Raw genomic sequence first — 22319 nt, forward strand, 5'->3', positions numbered from 1 at the left:
AGTGGGTTTTGTAGAAAAATGAAAACTTTGTGATGGGTTATATGAGATTAAAGGGTTCACTATTGGTGCAACTAAAAATGGATGGGGTTTGGACATAGACGCAGACAAAAGGGTTCGAAAAAATCAGTGAGGATCCAATGGTTGTCGGCTCCGGTAATGGCAGCACTCAAATTGGTTGTCGGTTTATAAACCAATATTTTAAAACAAAACAATGGTTACTGCCATTTCCTTTGCACTTACCCCCACATGTATCGCCAAAATGTTATAAATAAACAGACCAATCTCTGTGTGTTTAGTATTATCATAATCATCGTGTCCACAACGTTTTTCTGCTCAATTAATTTTATGTCATTAATCCTCAATTCTCAGCACTCATAATTATGTATATGTATTCCTAACTAATTATTCATTTAGAATCTAAAATAAGATTATTAAGTAATTATATGGCATTATATAGGTTGAGGTTAAAATAAATTATGAAATGGTCAAATTCTAATTTAAGCAATAAATGATTAAAAAGGATAAATGATGTTGAGTTTGAGTAGACCTGACATGCCACATCCTTTTTCACTTTGTTTTATTCAAATAATTCAGTGATATCTTTATTCAAACCTAAATATTTGTCCTACGGTTCATTGAACCCGCCGCCCCACAGTGTTGATTAATTATTAAACCACTGATTATATATGCCCACTGCTAACATTGTGCCACGTGGACTATATATATATATATATATATATATCTATAGAGAGAGAGAGAGAGAGAACTTTAATATTGAGCTAATAAAGTACGTTTCCAATTAGCAACATATTAAATTTGTACTTTGGAATTGATTAGCAACCACTAAGCATTTAAGGACAAATGAAATTATTGGTTATTTTTATTTTTATTTTTTTTATGGAAATGAACTAATTTAATTTATTAATATTATTTGAAAATATAAGAATTTGTTGAATAATATGAAATAATGAAATCAACGTCTTGTACGCTTAAGCTAGATTGCATTTAAAGTAAGTGTCGAGGTGAACTATCCTGAGATTTTGTACTTTTGTGAAGCGATGCTCTTAAACATGTAAGAATTCTTTTACTTGTGAGCTTGCATCTAATGAGTAGCGAGAATCTACCGAGCATGAGCAAATCAACTCGACGCTATGTTTTGTGTTAGGTTGGAAATGACTTAGATGGTGACTTCCTTTCACTTAGGTGTCATTTGGACTTAGTTTAGACATGTTTTGAGGTATTCGGTCCATGTGGCAAGCCGTGATTTGACCCATAATCATGTCAATAACATATTCAATTGATATATTAAAAAAGTGACCGAGATCGGACCCAACACAACAACACATCGATGGCATATCCTGTGAAAGTGTTTATGGGATCTTTCCATCTCGTCAATGATACAATGAGGCGTAGGACACAAAAGTTCGTGCATCAACTACCAGACAAGATAACTTAGCCACCAATGGCTGCTAATCTTTTCACCTTTCTACTTCACATCTCATATGACTTCTCTCTCTAAACTTTCAAAGCATTTCATCCATATCAATGATTTCTCAATAAAAAACTGAACCAAGCACATGGGTTTTACTCAAATTCTATAAACTAATGAATGCCTGACGCAATTAAGTCAATTCTGTTATTTCGGACTGTTAATATAATAATTTGATCCATCAACGACAACCATAAATAAACAAATGTGCCTTAAGACGATGATTGGGGGATCATAATCTCGCAGCTTTGGCGGTGTCTGCGGTGATGTCTTTGAATCAGAGACCGCTGTGTTTAACTCCTCGTCAGTTTGGTCTGCAGCCTGCAATGGACACTAATTCCCTTCCACAGTACACTAACTGAGTTACTGAAATCTGTTTGATCTTGTACCTTGAGAAGCCAACAGTTATACACAAATCAAATTAGAAGATATGGTGTAATTATAAATGATCTGTGTACTTTTTCCTCGTACATTCTTCTCTCTTAATTGGGTTCAGATAATAAACACATGGAATCAGTCCTTTCTTCTGAATTAAAATGGCTGAGTCAAAGTACAATGATCCGGGTCACTCATTTTCAATTCCGTCTTAAAAGATTTCATTTTTAGACACCTTCTGATCAGTATTATGTTTTGATGATTAAAAATAAAAATAAGGGGTTTCTCTATCCTTACTCTTTGAAACTTTTCTTTCGGAGAAAGTGTAATGAAGCTTCTTACTAGTTCATTTCACTTGCCCATCTTCAGTACCTGGATGTTTTTAAATAGAAAATTTCAATGAAACCTGAATTCCCTTTTTTCTTTCAAAAAGTAATGGCTACCAAACCAAGAGAGAACGTGGGTGTGAGATGTGAGATCTCACGTCGATCGGAGAGAGACAAAACATTTTTTATAAAAGTGTGAAAACATCTCTCTAGTAAACGCGTTTTAAAATCGTGAGGCTAACGATGATATATAAGGAGTCAAAGAAGACATATCTATTAGCAGTAGCCTCGAACTTTTACAAATAGTATCAAAGCTAGACATTGGGCGGTGTGTCACCAAGGACGCTAGGCCCCTAATGGGATGGATTGTGAGATCCCACCCGGCTAGAGAGGGGAACTAAACATTTCTTATAAAGATGTGAAAACCTCTCCCTAATAGATGCGTTTTAAAATTATGAGGCTGACGAAAATATGTAAAGGACTAAAGCGGACAATATTTATTAGCGGTGGTCTCGAGCTATAACAAATGGTATCATAATCAGACATTGGGCGGTGTGCCACCGAAAACGCTGGCCTCCTAAGGGGGTGGATTATGAGATCCAACATCGGTTAGAGAGGGGAACGAAACATTCCTTATAAAGATGTGGAAACCTCTCCCTAGTAAACGCATTTTAAAACTATGAAACTAACGACGATATGTAACGTGTCAAAACGAACAATATCTACTAGTGGTGACCTTGAACGGTTAGAGTTATTCCATTAGTTTACCAACCAACCAGTGGAAAGCACATTTAATCTGAGAAATTATGTGTGCATAGAAAAAGGGAGAGGAATTGAAGGGATCTTCACATGGGAAAAGTGCAAAGTTGAGATCATATGTAGACAGGAATGAAGTGGGCGGACCCTCTCCCTAATTCTGTTTCTCATTCTAGGATAGGCATTAACAAAGGGAACTGAGAGAAAAGGGTGGTGGACATGTTCGTGCTTGTTGGCTTTGTTTTAATGATCGAAAAAGAGGTTTACAAATACACACACAAGACTCACTAGTCGGTAATTTGCTAATTTCATCTAAAACTCTCTCCCTCTTTGCTCTTTTACATAGAGGGCGTCTGCAAATTACCTTTTTTGCTGTTAACGATGGAACTATGGATGTTGAAAATTCAAAAGCTTAGGACTGACTTGATTATGAAGTGTCATATCAAAGTTTAATCCCAACCCTTTCTTTTCCATGGTTGTCGCAATGTTGTTAGGATTCTCTTAAGAGCAGTAGAAATAGGGCCCCCCATCTAAACGCTCTTCCCCTAACACATGCTACCACTTTCTCCGACCTCCTGAGGCTGTAACTTACAATTGGGATCCATTAACGAAAGTGAGTGGATTGGATGGTTTGGCGGCATTAAAAGCAAAATGATGCGCTTTTTGTTTGAAACAAGGAAAGCACATCTAATTATAATATTCCTGCTGCTTGCAACTCAACCCATTTCTGCGCCTGCATGGCCCATGCAAGGAGTGATTTTCCCCCGTGTGCTCCCCTAAAAAGTACTTCCCCCATCTATCTATTTATCTCTTCCATGTGCTTTGCTTTGTGCTTTCAAACACACACCACTTCTCTCAGACCCTGTTTCAACCTGTGGAGCTCATTCTTACACATCTTATCTCAAAATTACACCTAAACAACGTGTATCACGATTGCAATATCCATCATTCCAACCACAACCACAAAAATGAAAAGGCTGATTGCTTGATTGTTAGTCGGTGAGCAGTCTAATTAGAGTATCATTCAAAATCAATTCAATCTAACAAATCGACCGAATAAGATCTTGAAAATCAAGATTCAGATGTAGAATAGGCGCACCTGTTGGGTGGAAAAAGGCAAAAAGAGAAGATATAACGTCTGTGAAAGTATAGAAAGAAAAGATGGATGATAAGGCCAGCCATGTTCAGTTTCAGTCTCATCATTTTATGGAGCAACCAATGAGCAGGTCGTGGTTGAGTCACCTTTTCTTCTTTTTCTTTTCACTTTTATTTGTTCGGACGTGAACTGAGGCGAAAAGAAGGAAAGCAAAGCAGGGAATGACAAAAGCCATGGTGGGGGAAAAAGGTATCGGGAGTTCAACTGTGGCAGACAAAAAAGGCAACACGAACTGACATCAGAAATCGACACATCGGCTTTTGGATGCTGAGTTTTCACCACTCAGCTCAGTTTATGTAAATCTAGCTCTCACAAAAATTCCCTGAACGGAAAAGCCATCATAAATGAGGCACCAAAGCCATTTATGCATACAGTAAGATGGGAACAGAGACCATCATTTCTACCTCTCCTGGATGGCACCTAAAAAAGGAAACTATTACACTTTATCGTCCACATATTAGGAAGGATAAGGTTGTGTCAACGGTAGCACACGAAGCGGTGTGTCAGCAAGGACACAGGGCTTCGAAAAGAAGTGGATTGGGGGTCCCACATTAGTTAGAAAAGGAAAAGAGCGTCAACGAGGACGCTAGGCCCGAAGGGAGTGGATTGTGAGATCCCACATCAATTGGAGAGGAGAACGGAATATTCTTTATAAAAGTGTGGAAACCTCTTCTTAGTAGACGCGTTTTCAAAATCTTGAAAGGAAGCCCAAACTGAAAAACTCAAAAATGACAATATCTACTAGCGATGGATCTAGGTTGTTAGAACATCTTCAGTTGTGTCTTCCATTTATATGTCCATCCCACCCTCACGAACCAAAGTGTGGTAGAGTTTTATCTGAAGTTCTTCTCAATTGTCTTTAAGCTTGTGGTGACCCTCTCTTTGATGGCTTCTTCAACACTTGGGTTTCTATCAAACCAACGAAGAGGGTGGGTGGGTGTGACATGGTAAGAAAAGAAAATTGAACAAGAGCATTAACTTGTTTGAGATGTAAATACCGATTACTCACAAAGTAGTACTGTGTTCTGATATGATGGGGCGCAATAATATTGTAACCTGATGCACCATTTCCATTTGGGCAATCAGAGAACGAGAGGATTTTGGCCACGGTGATCCAAAGAAGCGAAGTGCTTCCACTCCAAAATCAAAGCTAGGCAGCTTTATAAATCTCCATACAAGCCTATTCTTTTTTAGTACTTTGCTGCATTGGCGGCACTGCAAAACGAGTTCCTGGGATGAAAGTTAGGTTGCCTTTTACTCGTTTTGGACAATCACTTTACACACCAACTGAAGATATCCATCTTTTTACGTGCGTGGTTATTAAATTTTTGTATTTCAGTATATATATATATATATAGATGGGAATTCAATTTATTTTATTAACCTTTGAAATGGATCGACTTCTTATATTTGGTCCTCTACGATGTGACTAGCAGTGGACCTAAACATTGAACAATGTTCTGGAAAAGGAGATGCACTCTTATCTGTCACTACGCGCAGGGTCTTGTGCTATGTGATGTGGAGATCTTGTGTTTTACAGTACAATCAGTGAGGCTCTATATTTTGTTTATTCATCAGAATTTTCATATGGGTGCATTGCCAATAGTAAACTTAATATCTTAATAATAATTTTTTTATTAGTTCGATAACATGTTTTTTTAGCTCTTGGTAACTAGTTGAAATATATTCGAGTTAGACGACAAAAATCAATAAAAGTTTGATACAACAGGTTTGGTCTTAAGGCCAACCAAGGGCTAATTCAATATTGATTCAAAAGGCTTAAACGATAAAGTTAGAGACAAAACTCTCCGAGAACAGAACTTTATATAAACATAATCCACAAAGAAGATCCTTCTCTCTATTTTACATACACGCAATGGAAAGAAAGAGAGAGATTTGAATTATTTGGGGTTGTAGAGTTTGGTGTCTAGTTTGGAATACTGGCGGGGAGCAGAGCTCTAAGTTGTCTCCGCAAGATTTTTCCAGAAGGACTTTTAGGGATGGAATCCACGAAGAAGACGCGATTAATCCTCTTATAAAACACAACCTGCATCCCACGTCCTCAATAGTTACAATCCATGTATCACATCTCCGAGATTTCAATTAAGATTAAACTATTAAGTTAGGCTTTATTAGGCTTTTGAACTTATAAACATAAAAAACCTCTTAGGTTTTCTATAGATGTCTAAGCCTTCGATATTGTGTGTAATGGCTTCCACTCAAGGTTTTAAAACACATCTAGGGAAGAGGTTTCTACACCCTTATCAGAAACATTTCCCTCTCCAACTGATGGGGGATCTCACAATCCACCCCTCTTGGGGGCCAGCATCCTCGCTGCACATCGCTAGGTGATTGACTCTATACCATTTGTAATAGCTCAAACCCACTGCTAGCATATATTATCCTTTTTTGAGTTTTCCCTTTCGGATTTCCCCTCAAAGTTTTAAGACGCATCTACTGGAAAGAGGTTTCTTCACCCTTGAAAGGAATGTTTCGTATACTGGAAAGAGGTTTCCACACCCTTGAAAGGAAAGTTTCGTTCCCTTCTCCAACCGATTTGGGATCTCACAATCAACCTCCCTTGTAGACCTAGCGCCCTTGGCACATCGTCTGACTCTGATACTATTTGTAATGGCCCAAGCCCACTGCTAATAGATAATATTTTTTTGGTTTTCCCTTTAGATCAAGCCCACTGCTGATAGATAATATTTTTTTGGTTTGCCTTTTAGATCTTCTACGAAAAGGTTTCCACACTTTGGATCACATTAGCCTCCATGAACCCAAATCACAATATTAAAATTCAACCAGCTATTAGAATTTTTGGATGGGTATTGATCAAATAGACATTAATTTTTTTTTTTTTTTTTTTAAGGTAGGCATAGACATTAAAGGTTAAGGAATTATAGCCAAACAGGAAGGGAAACGAAAGAGCAGGGGCCTACGATGAGTTATATCATAAACGTAAGGTTACCTAATTATTCGGTGAAATCGACGCTAAAATCTCCATCAATGGGTAAAAGCTAATAAGATATTAAACTTAAAAACATGAAATTAAGGCCAAAATTGGAGACCTCACCTGTTTGGAGATGTATTGCTTAATTTCATCCTCGGTGATGTTGGAACCGTCTGACCGGACAATGAACGCAACAGGAACCTCTCCAGCTACTTCATCTTTCATACTGAATTAAAAAAAGTAGAGAGTAATTAAACCGAGAAGGTGAGGGTGAAGGAGCAGAATCGAGAATGCTGACATACGGTATAACCGCAACGTCGACAATGTGGACGTTGGAAATGAGCAGGCCTTCCAACTCCGCCGGCGCTACCTGGAAGCCTTTGTATTTGATCAGTTCCTTGAGACGATCGACGATGAAGACCTCATCGTCGTCGTCAACTAACCCTATGTCGCCGGTGTGCAGCCATCCGTGTTCGTCGATTATACCCTTCGTGGCCTCCTCGTCGTTGAGGTACCCTGGTTCGTGTTGAGTTCAACCAATCAAAACTCAGACGGTGAAACAGAACACACTAATGTAATGGGCTCTCTCGATCTTTTCGGGCTTGGTTTGGTCACTACAATGAGCCCATTAGGCCCAATGACTGTGAGGTGGGCCCATATTGACCCTTCCAAATCCAAACAAATGAAATGACGTCCTTACCTAGGCGGTATTAATAAGTAACGTTTTTTTCTTGTGGAATGGTTAGGCGGCATTAATTACTTACATCAGCTGCCACTACCTCCTTTTTGTCATATATATTATAAACCCTTTTTATTAACGAATATTAAAATATTATATATATCAAACTTAATCGTGCGAGTTAAGGTGTAAATTTCATAAAAATAATGTATCGCATACCTTTCATCATTTGAGGACTTTTAACATAAATCTCTCCGGGTTGATTCTTTGAAAGAGAAACTCCTGTGTCGGGGTTTACAATTTTCATCTCTGCATTTCTCATTAAAGTCCCACAAGCTCCCGACTTGATTGCGAATCTCTCCTTTGCAAGTGCCAATGACATTGTCAACACCGATCCTGACTCAGTCATTCCATATCCCTATAATTATTTTAAAATTTCATTTTGTATAGACCAAATTAACAGTTTTATGTAGAACTAGAATGGATGGTATTAGTTATTTACTTGGCCGAGAATGGCGTGGGGAAGCTTGGCTCTAAAGGCATCTTCAAGATTCTTCCCCAGCGGTGCGGCTCCCGACAACACGATCCGTATGGACGACATGTCGGAATGGTCTACAACCGGACTCTTGACCATTGCGAGTACAATAGGAGGTACAACCGTAGCAATGGTGACCCTATATTTGGGCACCAAGGCCACAAGGGAATTGATGTCGAATTTCTGGACGATCAAAATCGCAGCTCCCACTCGCAACGACGTCATCACGATCGAGCTCAATGAGTAGATGTGAAACAAAGGAAGCACACACAGAACGACGTCGTTACTTCGGATATGGAAATGTGGATTTTCGCCGTCCACTTGTTGAGCCACGCTGGTCACTAATCCCTTATGAGTCAGCATAACTCCTTTTGGGAGGCCGGTTGTGCCAGACGAATATGGCAACGCAACGACGTCGTCCGGGCTGAATTTCACATCCGCCATTTCCTCCTCTTTTGCCTCATCAGTCAACGACGAAAAATGACATCCACCCTCCGGTGGAGAGTCGATGAATACCACTTTCAAAATCCCCTGGTTTTCCTGAGGCAGCATTTTCACTTTTTCCGCAAACGCGGCTTGGGTTATGATCAGCTTGGCGCCAGACGACGCCGCTTGCTTCCCAATCTCCGCCGGCGTGAAGAACGGGTTCGCCATGGTGGCGATGGCGCACGCAAAGGAAGCGCCGAGGAAAGCGAAAACGAATTGTGGAGTGTTTTGGAGAAGGAGCATGATGACGTCCCCTTTTCCGATACCGAGTTTATGAAGGCCGGCGGCTACTCGGCGGGCCGTTACGTGGACTTCACCGTACGTGTAAATGTCACCGGTGGCGGCATTGATTAGACATGGATTGTGTTTGAATTCGGAGATTCTTTCGAAGCAATATGTATGCAAGGGAAGGTGGTTGGGGATGGTGAGGTCCGGGAGCTTTGACCGGAATATGAATTCCGGCGAGGGATCAGCAGCCGCCATTGGAGAAGTATATAAATAATGGGTTTTTCGTATTACATCTGGAAATGGTAAAGCATATATAATAGAATTGATGGAAATATAATTAGTTCAGATTTTGTCTTTACTAGAAAGGTTAAATGAATATGGTTTCAATCTGACACTATCATTGACTATCAAATCCTTTGTCTTTAGATGAGCCTTTCATGGATTTTTGTATTTTTATGCCCAATTTTCAAAAATTTAAAATAAATAAATCAAACCTTATAACATAAAGATATTTATATTTATAATATAATCTATCGGGTGAATTTTAATCGCTTCATTTTTCCTTTACAAACGCATTGCATATTTTGATTTTTTTAATGATGTTCTTTAAGGTATAGTAAAATGTTACAATATTTTATCATCATAACTCTCTTTACTTTTTCAACATGTGGATTTGACTTATTTTTAATAAATGATTTTGTCAAAATAAATAATTTTCTTCCCGTGATTCTCAACTTTGAATGTGTACATCTTGAGAATAATTGAGAGATCATGAGTTTATAAATACGGAATATTATCTCCATTAGTACAAGATATTTTGAAAAAATAAAAAATAGAGGCATGAGAATTTATATTCAAAGTGGACAATATTATACTAATGTAAATGATCGTTGTTCCTAAACTTATATGAATTATGAAGATGAGAAAAAGAAACAAAAATAAAATAATACTTGAAAGCTACCAATATATTATATGACACAATATTTACCACTTAAATGTGTGAATAGATATGAAAATATTGTTACTAGAAACAATATAGAGTTAAGAATGGGAAATAAAATTTGGATCGAAGGTTTAATCTTCATCGATATTCACAACGTTTAAATATGATACAATCTACCCATTAATACTTACCAATAAGAAAAATATAAAAAATATAAACTAATTAAAATTAAAAAAAATAAAACAAAATATACTATTAATCAAATCTTAAAGAAAAAATATTAATATCTAAAATATATTTTTCAAATATTAATTTATTAGGTACATGATGACTAATTTAAACTAACAATAAGTTACACTAAATTTTGACATAATATATAATAAATACGAGGGAGTTAAAAGGTTGGTCGTATTGCCCAGGACGGTCAAGATTATCTGCTGAAAAGTATGGTGGGAAGAAGAAAGCAACAAATGCATTGCATCACATCAAAAAACGGCAAAGATTGCTCTTTAGATAATTGAGGCTTTTGTCGTGGTCGGAAACTATAGAAACGGTAGGTTCCACGTCACTTTCACGGACATCACAATGAGACCATGCATTCCTAATAGAATTTAGGAGTGTTTATGGTTCAAACTAAACAAATGGGATAAAGTAAAAATAAAATAATTACTAAGTTAATCTCCCATTAATTAGGAAGGTGTAAAGAAGTTTCTTATAATCCTAATTAAAACAATCAGAAAAGGAATCTTTTTTACGTAATTACCTCACATAATCATGGAAGCCAAAAAGCTAATTAAACAAATCAAATTAAATTAAGACTGGGTCAAACTTCAGACTTTCCACGGTCTACGAATCCCACACGCATTACTTTCTCTTGTTTCTCAAGTCGATACCGAAACTTCTCACCAATATCCACAACGTTCTTGCCGGCTAATACCGTTATAAATACCTCCAACCTATCCATCATTTTAACGGTCAGTTACAGCAACAACAACAGCTAAGGAAGGAACACAAAAAGTCAAATAGATCGGAGAACACAAGAGAGAGAATCGGAAATGGCGGCGACTAGCTTGCTGGGTCGGCTGAGGAAGGCGGTGGAGAAGCTGAAATTTATGATGAAGTTCAACATCCAAAGCTGGCGTTTGGCGGCCATGTTGGGGCGGACTTCGTCGAGAAATCTCCGGCTTAGCTTCAACGAAAGCCCGGGTTTGAAGGTCTGTAAAGAGGATATTATAGAGTCGTCTGAACACTCAAATTCTTCATCTCGAGGATTACAAAGGACACCAAGCTACGCTTCTGAAGATGATGTGGACAAGCGAGCGGAGGCTTTTATAGCCAATTTCTATCGCCAGCTTAGGATCGAGCGCCAAGTTTCGCTTGAGCTTCGATACTGCCGTGGGAATAGCTTTAAACAGCTTATAGTTTCTCCTTGATTTCGTCGTGAATATCAAGTAAGCTTTTCAACTAATGGAGTCTCTTTGATATTTTTTTTTTGTTTTTCAAAAGGATCTCCGATTTGGGATTCATTATCGACTGTCCTTCGATTGGTGATGTGATTCGATTTGATTCGATTCAATTCAATCCAATAGTTTGGGTCTGAGGAAGAAGAAGAAGACCCATTTGATTTGTTGGATGAGAATTTGAAGGCAATGGTGGGGATATAAGGAATTTGATTTTTTAATTTTCAATAATGTTTTTATTTATTGGTGAATAATGTCCATGAATAATGAAAGAATGCAATTATTAGTTTATTATTTCTATTGTATTTATTATTTTTATTTCAGAAAAGTATATATTGGCTGATCTATTTGGATCCTTTGATGTATCGCTAAATAAATAAATTAGCAAAATTAGTTTGTTATAGGAGGAAGTTAACTACTATTTTTGGATGCTTATGTGCGTCTAATTCATATTGTTAGTGATTTTTAATATATATAAAATTTGTGGTTTTAATTGAAAAAATATTAGTTTGTATAGAAAGAGGGTTATTTATTTATAAATTGTAGCTAATTTAAAACTGCTAGTGTAACAACACAGATCTACCGCTAGCCGATATTGTTCTCTTTGGGCTTTCCCTTTCGGGTTTCCCCTCAAAGCTTTAAAATGCGTGCGTCTGCTAGGAGAAAGTTTCTATACCCTTGTAAATGGTGGTTCTTTGGGCTTTCCTTTTCGGTATTCCCCTCGAGGCTTTAAAACGCGTTTGCTAGGGGAAGGTTTCCACACCCTTATAAATGGTGGTTCTTTAGACTTCCCCTCGAAGCTTTAAAACGCGTCTGAGGGAAGATTTCCACACCCTTTTAAATGGTGGTTTGTTCTCCTCCCAACCAATGTGTGACATCACAGCTATAAACCTCAACAAACATGTATATATTCTATCCAATATCCATATTTCAACATGCTCGTAGATTTGACTTGACATAGAGCTGTATCAATATTTATATTATATATAATATTTTAAAAATACCTTCATTTTTTTTTTTTTTTTTTTAAAAATACTCATTCTATATTTTATAAAATTGAAACCTAAATATTTGCGTTCAACCTTTGTGAAGAGGTTATGTAAATCACTACTCCCTCGTGTGGTTTAAGAAAGAAGAAACTTAACTTGGCTAATAGCCGAGCCGCTTAGCCAGTATCGTAAGTTTCATAACAGGTAACGTAACCGGTCGGTGACGCATATTACAACACAGACAAATTAAAAAATGCCAATTCAGCACTTGCGTTGCACATCAACCAATCATGACGTAAATGGGTGCAACGTGGCATTATAGTGGCGATGCAATCAGTACTCAAATTGACGCAGCATTCACCTGGACGCGCGCCAACCTGGCATCCTCCTCGTTGCCCATCGCTCGATACAGTGTGGTGATATCATCATTCTCTAGGGCTTTCAGGACTCGGGGCTTGTCGGCGATTCCTGCTTCGAAACCTTTTGGATTAATTCGCAGCGGGTATGTCATTTTCTTTACTGTTTTCCGATATATTGGTGTTCAAATCCTCTACCGGCTTAGCTGATTCGAGTTTACATGATTATACTGGGAAATCAATGGCCCTTTAGCGACCTAATTGTTAATCTTTTTCTTAAGCATGACGTTTAGCTTGCGTATTGCCTCATTTCTTTCTTCTTAGTTAAAGGTAATCCTCGCTTTGTTTGATCTTCAGCCTGCCTTTTCGTTTATTTTGTTTTTATGATCCTGACAAACCATTTGATCTCAGTTTAGCGATAAACGTCGTTTAGCATAGAACCGCTGATTCGTTACATCGAAATGGAGATTTCATTTCCCTTTCTGCATGGTAGGGGGACCTTAGTTTGTCAACAATGTCCTGGAAATCGAAGTGGCCTATGTGAGATGATAAGGATTCGAAGGTTTCAGACGACATTTTATCTATTGAATGCTTTGAAATACAGAGTTTAGACTATTGATTGTACCTCGATTCTTAGATTTTCCTTCTCGTAGAAGTTGAAAGATGCTATAGTCATATTTCATTCCGAGAAGAATAATTACATCACTTCAAATATCTTAATTTACCGGAGAAAACATGCTGGGGAATTTCGTTGTTACTTTGTAAAATGCCACTTCATGGGACATTTGAATGAAAGTAAGAAAAGCCATATAAGAAACATGCTGATCACCCAAGGGCCAAAGGTCACTTTCTGATGCCCATTGCTTGAATTTGCGTTCTGTTGGGTTTGTTAGGGATGCTTCCACAAAAATGTTCTGACACGGAATAGGCCCGGAGAGCTTCTCTCGTGTCCTGTATTCAAAGTTATTCATTGATGGATGGTGAAAACAATGTGAGACCTTGGGTCTTTCTTTTATTCCTCAGCTTGTTGCTTCCTTACGTTGCTAGTATAGAAGGTTAATGCTTTGTGCACGAGCTTACAGGAATTTAGCCTTTTTGTTTTACTCTAAGAAGACAACTTGGAAAGGAAATTATAAAATGGAAGTGTAACATTTGTAATTGTTATAAGTTTATAATAAACCTGATACTCATTTATATCTACCAGTATCTCATTCTCATCTTTTCACTTCAATGTGATTTCTTTGATTTTCTTAAGGAGGTCGGACATAGATGGAAATTTGAACCTGATTCCGTCGATTTCCTTTTTTCTTTCTTTGAATATTTATTCTGCTATATCAATATTGACTAACACAGTATTTGTCCGTTTTTCTTCCTTGATATCTATGCTTGGCCTAACTATGGTATAAAACTACACCTTTAATTGTTTCCTTTCTATCCAGGAACTTATAGACTTTGACCATTCCGTGGAATCATGGGCAGTCCTCCAGCACCATTTTCAGATATCGGCAAAAAGGCCAGAGGTACATACCTTAGATATTTTTCCTTGTACATCTGAGAGGCTTATGTTAACCAGTTTCTATTTCTACTAATTAATTTTTTTCTAAAGAAGTGTCTTGTTTCTTTCCTATTTTATTTTTTATTTTTTATAAAGGGTTTGTTTCAATGACATTTAATATCCTTTCATACTATTCACAATGAAGATGTTTTGGTGGTTCGTAATATCTNCTTCCTTGATATCTATGCTTGGCCTAACTATGGTATAAAACTACACCTTTAATTGTTTCCTTTCTATCCAGGAACTTATAGACTTTGACCATTCCGTGGAATCATGGGCAGTCCTCCAGCACCATTTTCAGATATCGGCAAAAAGGCCAGAGGTACATACCTTAGATATTTTTCCTTGTACATCTGAGAGGCTTATGTTAACCAGTTTCTATTTCTACTAATTAATTTTTTTCTAAAGAAGTGTCTTGTTTCTTTCCTATTTTATTTTTTATTTTTTATAAAGGGTTTGTTTCAATGACATTTAATATCCTTTCATACTATTCACAATGAAGATGTTTTGGTGGTTCGTAATATCTCGCATGAGTCATGACACCAATAAATGATCTTCCCCATTTGTACCCAAATATTCTTTCGTTTTTCTCTATGAAAATTGTTCTTAATAATGTTTTAAAAAGTGTCTTAAATATATGCTGTAATTCTATTTGATGTGACACATGGATCCTTGTGTGATGGTCTAACTCATAGTTGTAAATTCCAAATCTTACTTTCACTATGATGGTGACCTTGCAGACCTCTTGACTAAAGATTACAACTTCGATCACAAGTTTACCCTATCACTACCGAACTCCAATGGAATGGTATTATTGGTTCAACTTTATTTCTTTTTCTCGTAATTAATGGTCTTCCCTATTTTTACCCATATATTCCCATTCTTTAAATGTGGTATCCAGCAGTTTAACTCTTTCAATTCTATTGATATGTTTCATAACTTCAAAACTTTCATACTGAAATATCTTTATTTTGATTGACTGTGTCTCTTTTTTTTGTGAATTTGCAACTGATAGCAGTTTCCTGATTTCATCGATGTATCTGAAATGTATAGAAATCAAGTTAACTTAGCAAACTAGTAAAATTTAGGAAAACTTATTTTTTTGTTCCATGTGTACCTATGTTTCCTAGGCATTAACTCCAATTCTATAAATTTCTTATCAGAGTTTTATCTCCATAAATCAGGCATGGAAAACACCGTATATTTGTTTCATGATCAGTGGTTTCATTATATATCTATATCCATGCACCACCACTGTTCTGGTGTTCTGTATAAGCCTTCAAGTCATCCTTTTCCTGTTGTCTTCTGGCAACTTATGTAAGAAATATTAGTTGATTGTGGCATGAGCCGTTTGACTGATAATTTTTTTCTCACAAAATTGCTCTAGCCCTTTGCGCACCTCAGACTATGTTTTTCCCGTTTTTCTTTGTTTAGAACTAAATGCAGCAAATAACATAGCTATTGAATATTTAGACAGAACTTCGTTCCTAAGTAGGTCACTAGCCTATCTGTTCTCGTTCTTTCATATTTATTTTGTTTTCCTTTGTTTCAATTTAACCTTTTAGAACCTTTACACTAGCCAAGGGGATCACAATGTAATATTTGCTGTTTTCTTTTCTTTAGTATTCATCCAAAAATGCCAAGGAATATAATATCTTTGCATGACGACAAGATTTGGTTTTCTATCTAAATGCAATTTTAACTTTTCTTTGACAAACTCTACAAGGCTATTTGATCTAATCTTCCCAAACTGAATTACATAATGCAGGGACTAACTGCTACAGGATTGAAGCGGGATCAAATTTTTATTGGTGATATCAGTTCTCTGTACAAGAGTGGAAAGACAACCGTGGATGTGAAAATTGATACTTATTCAAATGTAATGACGAACAACTTGCCTTCTGAATACTTTCTAACTTTTTATGAGCTCTAGATATACGCTTATGCTACGGTTTTTAGGCGGCCTTTTCAAGTTGCTAAATTTTCTATATATACTGTTCAAGAAAAATAGTCGTTATGTCCAAAGCCAAAGGCAACAAGATTTTACTGAACTTAACATTTTTCAGGTTTCTACAAAAGTGACCGTGACTGATATCTTACCAACTACCAAGGCCACGTTTAGCTTCAGAATACCTGACCATAAGTCTGGCAAGGTTCGTGAATTGTATGGATACTTTTTTTTCATCAGAAGAAAAAAATCATGACTGTTGATGTTCGAATTTGAGATAATTGAAAATCAGTCGGACAATCTCCAGTAACGTATGTAGATGAAGAAAATGCCCTTCATTCAATGTATTCCTGGTGTAATGAAGTCCAGTATTGGTGTCTTGAGTCCCTGGTACTCGCTGATCATTGACATGCTCCATTTACACACCAGTCTAGCAAAAATCCATTTAGTGTGATACGCTGTTATTTTTTTTTTCACTTTCAAACATCATTGGACATGTTAGAAAAGCTTGATTCAGAGTATCATATCCTACATTACCTGGGGTATAGCTGCTCTGTCAAAATGTTTGCAGCTTTTTTTAATGTTAGACCTTGGAATTGTGGGAATCCTGCATTTGATCTCTGTACTTGGAGTTATCTGATTTATTAACTGTAAACGGAATACTAACAGGAATTTCATGCTAATGACTTTATGTATGTACTGCATATTGCAGTTGGATCTTCAGTACTTCCATCCTCATGCAGCCATTGATTCCAGTATTGGTCTCCACCCCAGTCCACTTTTGGAATTTTCAGCTGCAATAGGTAGTAAGAATTTTAGTTTAGGTGGTGATGTGGGATTTGATACTACTTCTGCTTCATTCACAAAGTACAATGCTGGAATCAGCTTGAATAAGCCAGACTTTTCTGCGGCTCTTATACTGTAAGTTCTACTTAATCACTAATTGTGGCTCCTAGCACGTGAACAAACTAGTCAATCCTTGCAGCTCATTATGGGTGTTCTTACTCCAAATGAAGTCGATATGAATTTGATTTCATTTCCCTATTTCTATCTTGTTTTTTAGTGTTGAACTAAAATTTTATCGATGTTGATGCAGAACCGACAGAGGACGGGCTCTGAAGGCATCTTATATTCATTCATTGGATCCCCTTAATGAGACTATGGTAGCTGCCGAAATGACCCACAGGTTCTCCACCTTAGAAAACTCCTTTACCATCGGAAGTTCTCATGTCCTGGATCCAGTTACGCTTATAAAAACACGTTTCTCCGACAAAGGAAAAGCTGCTATGCTTTACCAGCGAGAATGGAGGCCTAAATCTCTGGTAACCCTGTCAGCTGAGTACGACCCGAAAGCTATCGATTCATCTCCCAAGCTAGGCCTGGCTATTGCTCTGAAGCCTTGATCTGAGGAACCAGCAAGGTCATTTCAATGAATTGAACATCCATAACTTTGGTCTCATTATGATTTTCCATAAGTATTCATTATGGAATTTCACAATTTGTGTTTGGAAGAGGAGGTTTTCTTCCGTGTATTCATGAGATATTATTTCGAGACATAACTAGGATTAGAGGAACCAATTTTGGCAACAAAAAAAAAAAGAAAAAAAGAAAAAAAAGGATATTGAGGGATCCACATTTTGCTTGCAAGTCCCATCTTGCCATTCACTTTGATATTGCATAAGTGCTAAAGAGACCGACAGTCCTCTCCACCTTGAGGTTGCTTCAGAATCTCTAAATTTCATTAAATTCTGTATTATTCTTGTATTGTTCAAATTTCATTTTCTAGTGTCGGGAATAATGTGAACATTGAATGTGTTCATCTGCTTCTTCCTCTGTATAATTGTACACTCCTCGACACATCACTATGAATGTTTTTCTTGGTCTCCAGCTTCATTCATGAACATCCCCGACTTTATATTATGGTGGGGGAAATTATATATCGTTAAACTACAAAATGACAGGTGCGAGCAAACCAATCGACTTTGACCCGAATTGTGACTGTAAGTGAACGAAGCATAGCCAAATTCAAGGAGATCAACAAACATTGAGGATTAGTTGCAATAGGGGGAAGGGCAAAGTGTATAGTTTGAATTTTAAGATGCTCTTAATTTGTGGAGAGAGGGACATAGATGTCTTTCCACATTAAATAAAACCAGCTTTTTTTTCGAATTTAATTGACAGAAGAGGTAGAGATTAGGGAAGAAGGACCATTCACAACTGTTCTGCTTCTCTGCTTTCTCTGCTTCTCTGTTTCTCTGTTTCTGCTTCGGCTTCCTAATAACATCAATAGAGAGAAAGATTCTCTGTTGTTGTTGTTGTTTCCAACAACACATTTAAGGCGTCGTCGTATAATTTGTTTGTTTCTGATGGGTTTACGTGTACTGTGCGTTTGACGTGGTGGGTAAGGCAAGGTAAGGTAAGTCCTGTTTTTAACTCAAACCCCAAAAAGGGTACCCTCTGCGTCTGACCCATTTTATCAGCACAAAACAGAGTGGATTTTGGGTCCGAACCCAAATGAACGAACGATTCGGATCTTTGCTTTGGACAGAGAGCCACTCCCCAGAGGCAGAGGAAGAAGACGAAGAGGCCACCATTTAACCATGGAATTAATATTATTTTAAGCAACACAAGAAAACAAAAGTGACGACATCGCATGAACCCATATCCATTCCTATCAGTTATGTTGTGTTGTGTGTCACCCTCACCTTCCTTCTTCTTATTTTCTTCTTCTTTCTTTATTTATACTTTTTCCATCCTATTTAAATAAAATAAATTGGTGGTTATTATTATTATTAATTCGAGATAACCGCATAGGTCATTATTAAAAAATCATTATATTATTCGTTAATGGATCTTAGGTTAAATTAAAACGAGAATTGGGTCACTGAAGTGGTTGGACCTTTCCACTAATCAATCTTCATCTTAATCCATACTACCTAACTATTTTAATTACCCCCTCAAATTTTATAATAATATCACTAATTAATTAATTAAGCTTTCAACAGACAATCAGATTAGGGTATTACACGTGGCCGTCCAGGTCAGCACATACACGGGGTTATAAACATAGCCTCTTCTGTAGAAGGTTCTCATTTTTAAAAAATTCTCCCTTTTTTACCTTCTATTTATTAAAAATATAATTTTAACTAATATTTCAATTTTCTTATATTATCTCGTTTCTAAAAAAAATTAATGCTTTCCTCTCTTTAAAACAAAATTTGAAACATTCTTCCATTCTATGTTTTTTTTTTTCTTTCAAATTTATATATATATAATTTATAGATTTAAATAACCAAATATATTGTAACACTCACTCGAGTAAATAATAAATACATTAATGAACTGAAATTATATCCGAATAAGAACGATCATAAGAATATAATAAATACTTAAAGAGTTGAAAATTTATACGAAGATCAATAAGATGCACCATCCTAACTCAATTATAGTAATTTCATAGTTAATTGTATTTTGATGGAACAAATTCTATATTGAGTGAACTATTAATTTTTCTAAGAGGCATGTATTTATGATATTGTCCACTTTGAGAATGACCTATCATTGCTTTGCTTTATTGTCCACTGAAACTCGTGACTTTGCTTTGTTGTCCACTTTCAGTGTAAGCTCTCGTGACTTTGTTTTATTGTCCACTTTCAGTGTAAGCTTTCGTGACTTTACTTTAGGCTTCCCAAAAGGCCTCACCCAACAGAGGGAAGCCTCACCTCGTAGGGATAGTATTCCTCGCTTATAAATCCATAATGAGTCCCTATCTTATCAAAAACCGAACTATCAATTATGAAATCCGAATTTTGAATGGGCCATCTTTGATCTCTACCCATGAAATAAACTCCAAAAACCCATTTTGTTTATCCCATTGTCCTTTTGTCCCAGCCAGCCAATTCCCCACATCCTCCACCCACTCTCTCTCTAAACCCCCCCTTTCTCTCTCCTCTATAAAACCTTCCACCAAGCCCCTTTTCCCCCATTTATTTTCTTCCACCAACGCCTTCTTCTCATCTCCGATAACCCCTTTCCGGCGTTGTCAAGGATGAAGGAGTATTGGTCCACTATGGCCTCACTTCTCGGCCTTCTCGCCTTCTCTCAATCTATCTTCCAAGCAATCTTCCCGCCGGAGCTCCGTTTCGCCGCCCTCAAACTCTTCACCCAAATCTTCCGATGCTTCTCCTCCTACGTTTACCTCGACATCACCGAAATCGACGGCGTCAACACCAACGAGCTCTACAACGCCGTCCAACTCTACTTGAGCTCATCCGTCTCCATCTCTGGCAATCGATTGAGCCTCACGCGCGCCGTCAATTCCAGCGCCATCACCTTCGGCCTCGCCAACAATGACTGCATCCGTGACTCCTTCAACGGCGTCACTGTCCAATGGGAGCACATCGTATCCCAGAGGCAAGCGCAGGGCTACTTATGGCGTCCCCTGCCAGAGGAGAAAAGGGGATTCACTCTCCGGATCAGAAAACAAGATAAACCCCTCATTTTAGATTCGTATCTCGATTTTGTCATGGACAGAGCCGATGAAATCCGCCGGAAAAATCAAGAACGGCGTCTGTTCACGAATTCACGCGGCGGGTCGTTGGATTCGAGAGGCAATCCATGGGAATCGGTGCCATTTAAACACCCTAGCACATTTGACACATTGGCCATGGACCCACTTAGGAAGCAACAAATTATGGAAGATCTTCAAGATTTCGCTAAAGGTCAAAGCTTTTACCAACAGACAGGCCGGGCCTGGAAAAGGGGTTATCTCTTATACGGCCCTCCTGGCACTGGCAAATCCAGTATGATCGCTGCAATGGCCAATTTTCTCGGCTACGACATTTACGATCTCGAACTCACTGAGGTACACAACAATTCTGAACTCCGTAAACTCCTAATGAAAACCACTTCTAAGTCCATTATCGTCATCGAGGACATCGATTGCTCCATAAACCTCACCGATCGGAAAAAGAAAAATCCGAGTTCTGGGTCGAGAACCTACTTCGATTTGCCGGATATCCGATCCGGCGGCGGTGGTTACAGTTCAATTTCCGGCGAAAAAAACGGTGCTGGTTCGATTACTCTTTCTGGGTTGCTGAATTTCACGGATGGGTTGTGGTCTTGCTGTGGCAGTGAGCGGATTTTCGTGTTCACAACGAACCACATTGAGAAGCTTGACCCTGCATTGCTTCGAAGTGGGAGAATGGATATGCACATTTTCATGAGTTACTGTTCTTTCTCAGCATTGAAGATACTCCTGAAGAATTACTTAAACTACAGCGAAGATGAATCCGATTTCCCCGTGTTGGATGAAATCAAAGAGGTAATCGATAAGGCAAAGACGACGCCGGCGGATGTGAGTGAGCTTCTGATAAAGAACCGCCGCTGTAAAAACAGAGCATTAACAGAGCTTTTAGAGACATTGAAATCAAGGGCAGAGAAAAATGGCAGAGAATTGAGCAAAAAGGAGATGGGTTTAGAGGAAGAAGAAGAAGAAGAACAGGAGAAGAGAACTTTGGATAGTCCAAAAGAAGCGTCTGAATTTGAGGAGGATCGCAGCAAAGAAACAGAGGAAGGTGATGAAAAAGACGACGACAATACAACTAGGGAGTAATGAAAATGGTAAAAATTCAGTCTTTTTAACATTATTTATCCTCATTATTGTTAAAATAATGAAATCTATATTACGTCATCATTTTGGTATGAGAATAATGCAATTTTGACTAATTTAATGGAAGTTTGTGATTTTAACACATGGATCCCAATGCAAAGGTGTGAGAAGTGGGGGGGTCCCTATAATTTGATACTCTTTTATAATTTTTTGCTCATATTATTCTGAAATAATTGGTTTCTATTAAAATTAATTTTTTTTTTTTATTATTTTAGATTCATGAAATAAATTAAACTTGTTGCAAAATTAATCTAAATTATAATAAGGAATGGTTTAATTAAAAGGGAGTGGAAAGGAGGAGTGATGTAAAGATGGTGAATGGATAAGATGGAAGAGGGAGGGGTAATTTTGTCTTTTTCGATTTTGGGTTGAAAAGAAGAAAGTCAGATAATTATTTATTATTATTGTAAGAAA

General features: G+C 37.5%; 4 protein-coding genes across 8 annotated transcripts; 3 read left to right on the forward strand and 1 right to left on the reverse strand.

Moving 5' to 3' along the window:
* Positions 1-1582: 1582 nt before the first annotated feature.
* On the reverse strand, positions 1583-9261 carry LOC111779601 (4-coumarate--CoA ligase 1-like). Of its 3 annotated transcripts, XM_023659676.1 has the most exons (6): positions 8237-9261; positions 7954-8152; positions 7358-7571; positions 7179-7281; positions 5112-5332; positions 4829-5011 (listed from the first exon to the last, which is right to left on the reverse strand). In XM_023659676.1, the coding sequence occupies exons 1-6, from the start codon at positions 9236-9238 to the stop codon at positions 4936-4938; spliced, it is 1815 nt and encodes a 604-aa protein (XP_023515444.1). In that variant the 5' UTR covers positions 9239-9261; the 3' UTR covers positions 4829-4935. The 3 variants fall into 3 exon arrangements, with proteins under 3 accessions (XP_023515446.1, XP_023515444.1, XP_023515445.1); XM_023659678.1 differs by lacking the exons at positions 4829-5011; positions 5112-5332 and adding an exon at positions 1583-1878; XM_023659677.1 differs by lacking the exons at positions 4829-5011; positions 5112-5332 and adding an exon at positions 5910-6149.
* A 1522-nt stretch (positions 9262-10783) lies between these two features.
* On the forward strand, positions 10784-11739 carry LOC111779603. The gene has a single exon (XM_023659679.1). The coding sequence runs from the start codon at positions 10982-10984 to the stop codon at positions 11357-11359; it is 378 nt and encodes a 125-aa protein (XP_023515447.1). The 5' UTR covers positions 10784-10981; the 3' UTR covers positions 11360-11739.
* A 985-nt stretch (positions 11740-12724) lies between these two features.
* On the forward strand, positions 12725-18121 carry LOC111780623 (mitochondrial outer membrane protein porin 4). Of its 3 annotated transcripts, XM_023661069.1 has the most exons (8): positions 12743-12877; positions 13625-13722; positions 14171-14251; positions 15027-15094; positions 16055-16165; positions 16353-16439; positions 16947-17155; positions 17331-18121. In XM_023661069.1, the coding sequence occupies exons 3-8, from the start codon at positions 14203-14205 to the stop codon at positions 17635-17637; spliced, it is 831 nt and encodes a 276-aa protein (XP_023516837.1). In that variant the 5' UTR covers positions 12743-12877; positions 13625-13722; positions 14171-14202; the 3' UTR covers positions 17638-18121. The 3 variants fall into 3 exon arrangements, with proteins under 3 accessions (XP_023516836.1, XP_023516837.1, XP_023516835.1); XM_023661068.1 differs by lacking the exon at positions 13625-13722 and having other exon boundaries at positions 12725-12877; XM_023661067.1 differs by lacking the exons at positions 12743-12877; positions 13625-13722; positions 14171-14251 and adding an exon at positions 14505-14608.
* A 2066-nt stretch (positions 18122-20187) lies between these two features.
* On the forward strand, positions 20188-21987 carry LOC111780331 (AAA-ATPase At5g57480-like). Its single transcript, XM_023660704.1, has one exon. It carries the CDS (start codon positions 20283-20285, stop codon positions 21846-21848), a length of 1566 nt encoding a protein of 521 aa, XP_023516472.1. The 5' UTR covers positions 20188-20282; the 3' UTR covers positions 21849-21987.
* The last annotated feature ends 332 nt before the right edge of the window (positions 21988-22319 follow it).

The sequence above is a fragment of the Cucurbita pepo genome, chromosome LG18, assembly GCF_002806865.2.
Source record: "Cucurbita pepo subsp. pepo cultivar mu-cu-16 chromosome LG18, ASM280686v2, whole genome shotgun sequence".
NCBI lineage: Eukaryota > Viridiplantae > Streptophyta > Magnoliopsida > Cucurbitales > Cucurbitaceae > Cucurbita > Cucurbita pepo.

Bases quoted from the DNA above. Each gene is read 5' to 3' on its own strand.
- LOC111779601 (XM_023659676.1), bottom strand. From the start codon at position 9,238: ATGGCGGCTGCTGATCCCTCGCCGGAATTCATATTCCGGTCAAAGCTC. The intron at 8,153-8,236 runs GTAAATAACTAA...AAATAATTATAG, and splicing joins CCCACGCCATTCTCGGCCAA to GGATATGGAATGACTGAGTC. The intron at 7,282-7,357 runs GTATGTCAGCAT...TTTTTAATTCAG, and splicing joins GTCGACGTTGCGGTTATACC to TATGAAAGATGAAGTAGCTG.
- LOC111779603 (XM_023659679.1), top strand. From the start codon at position 10,982: ATGGCGGCGACTAGCTTGCTGGGTCGGCTGAGGAAGGCGGTGGAGAAG.
- LOC111780623 (XM_023661068.1), top strand. From the start codon at position 14,203: ATGGGCAGTCCTCCAGCACCATTTTCAGATATCGGCAAAAAGGCCAGA. The intron at 16,166-16,352 runs GTAATGACGAAC...AACATTTTTCAG, and splicing joins AAATTGATACTTATTCAAAT to GTTTCTACAAAAGTGACCGT. The intron at 16,440-16,946 runs GTTCGTGAATTG...TGCATATTGCAG, and splicing joins CTGACCATAAGTCTGGCAAG to TTGGATCTTCAGTACTTCCA.
- LOC111780331 (XM_023660704.1), top strand. From the start codon at position 20,283: ATGAAGGAGTATTGGTCCACTATGGCCTCACTTCTCGGCCTTCTCGCC.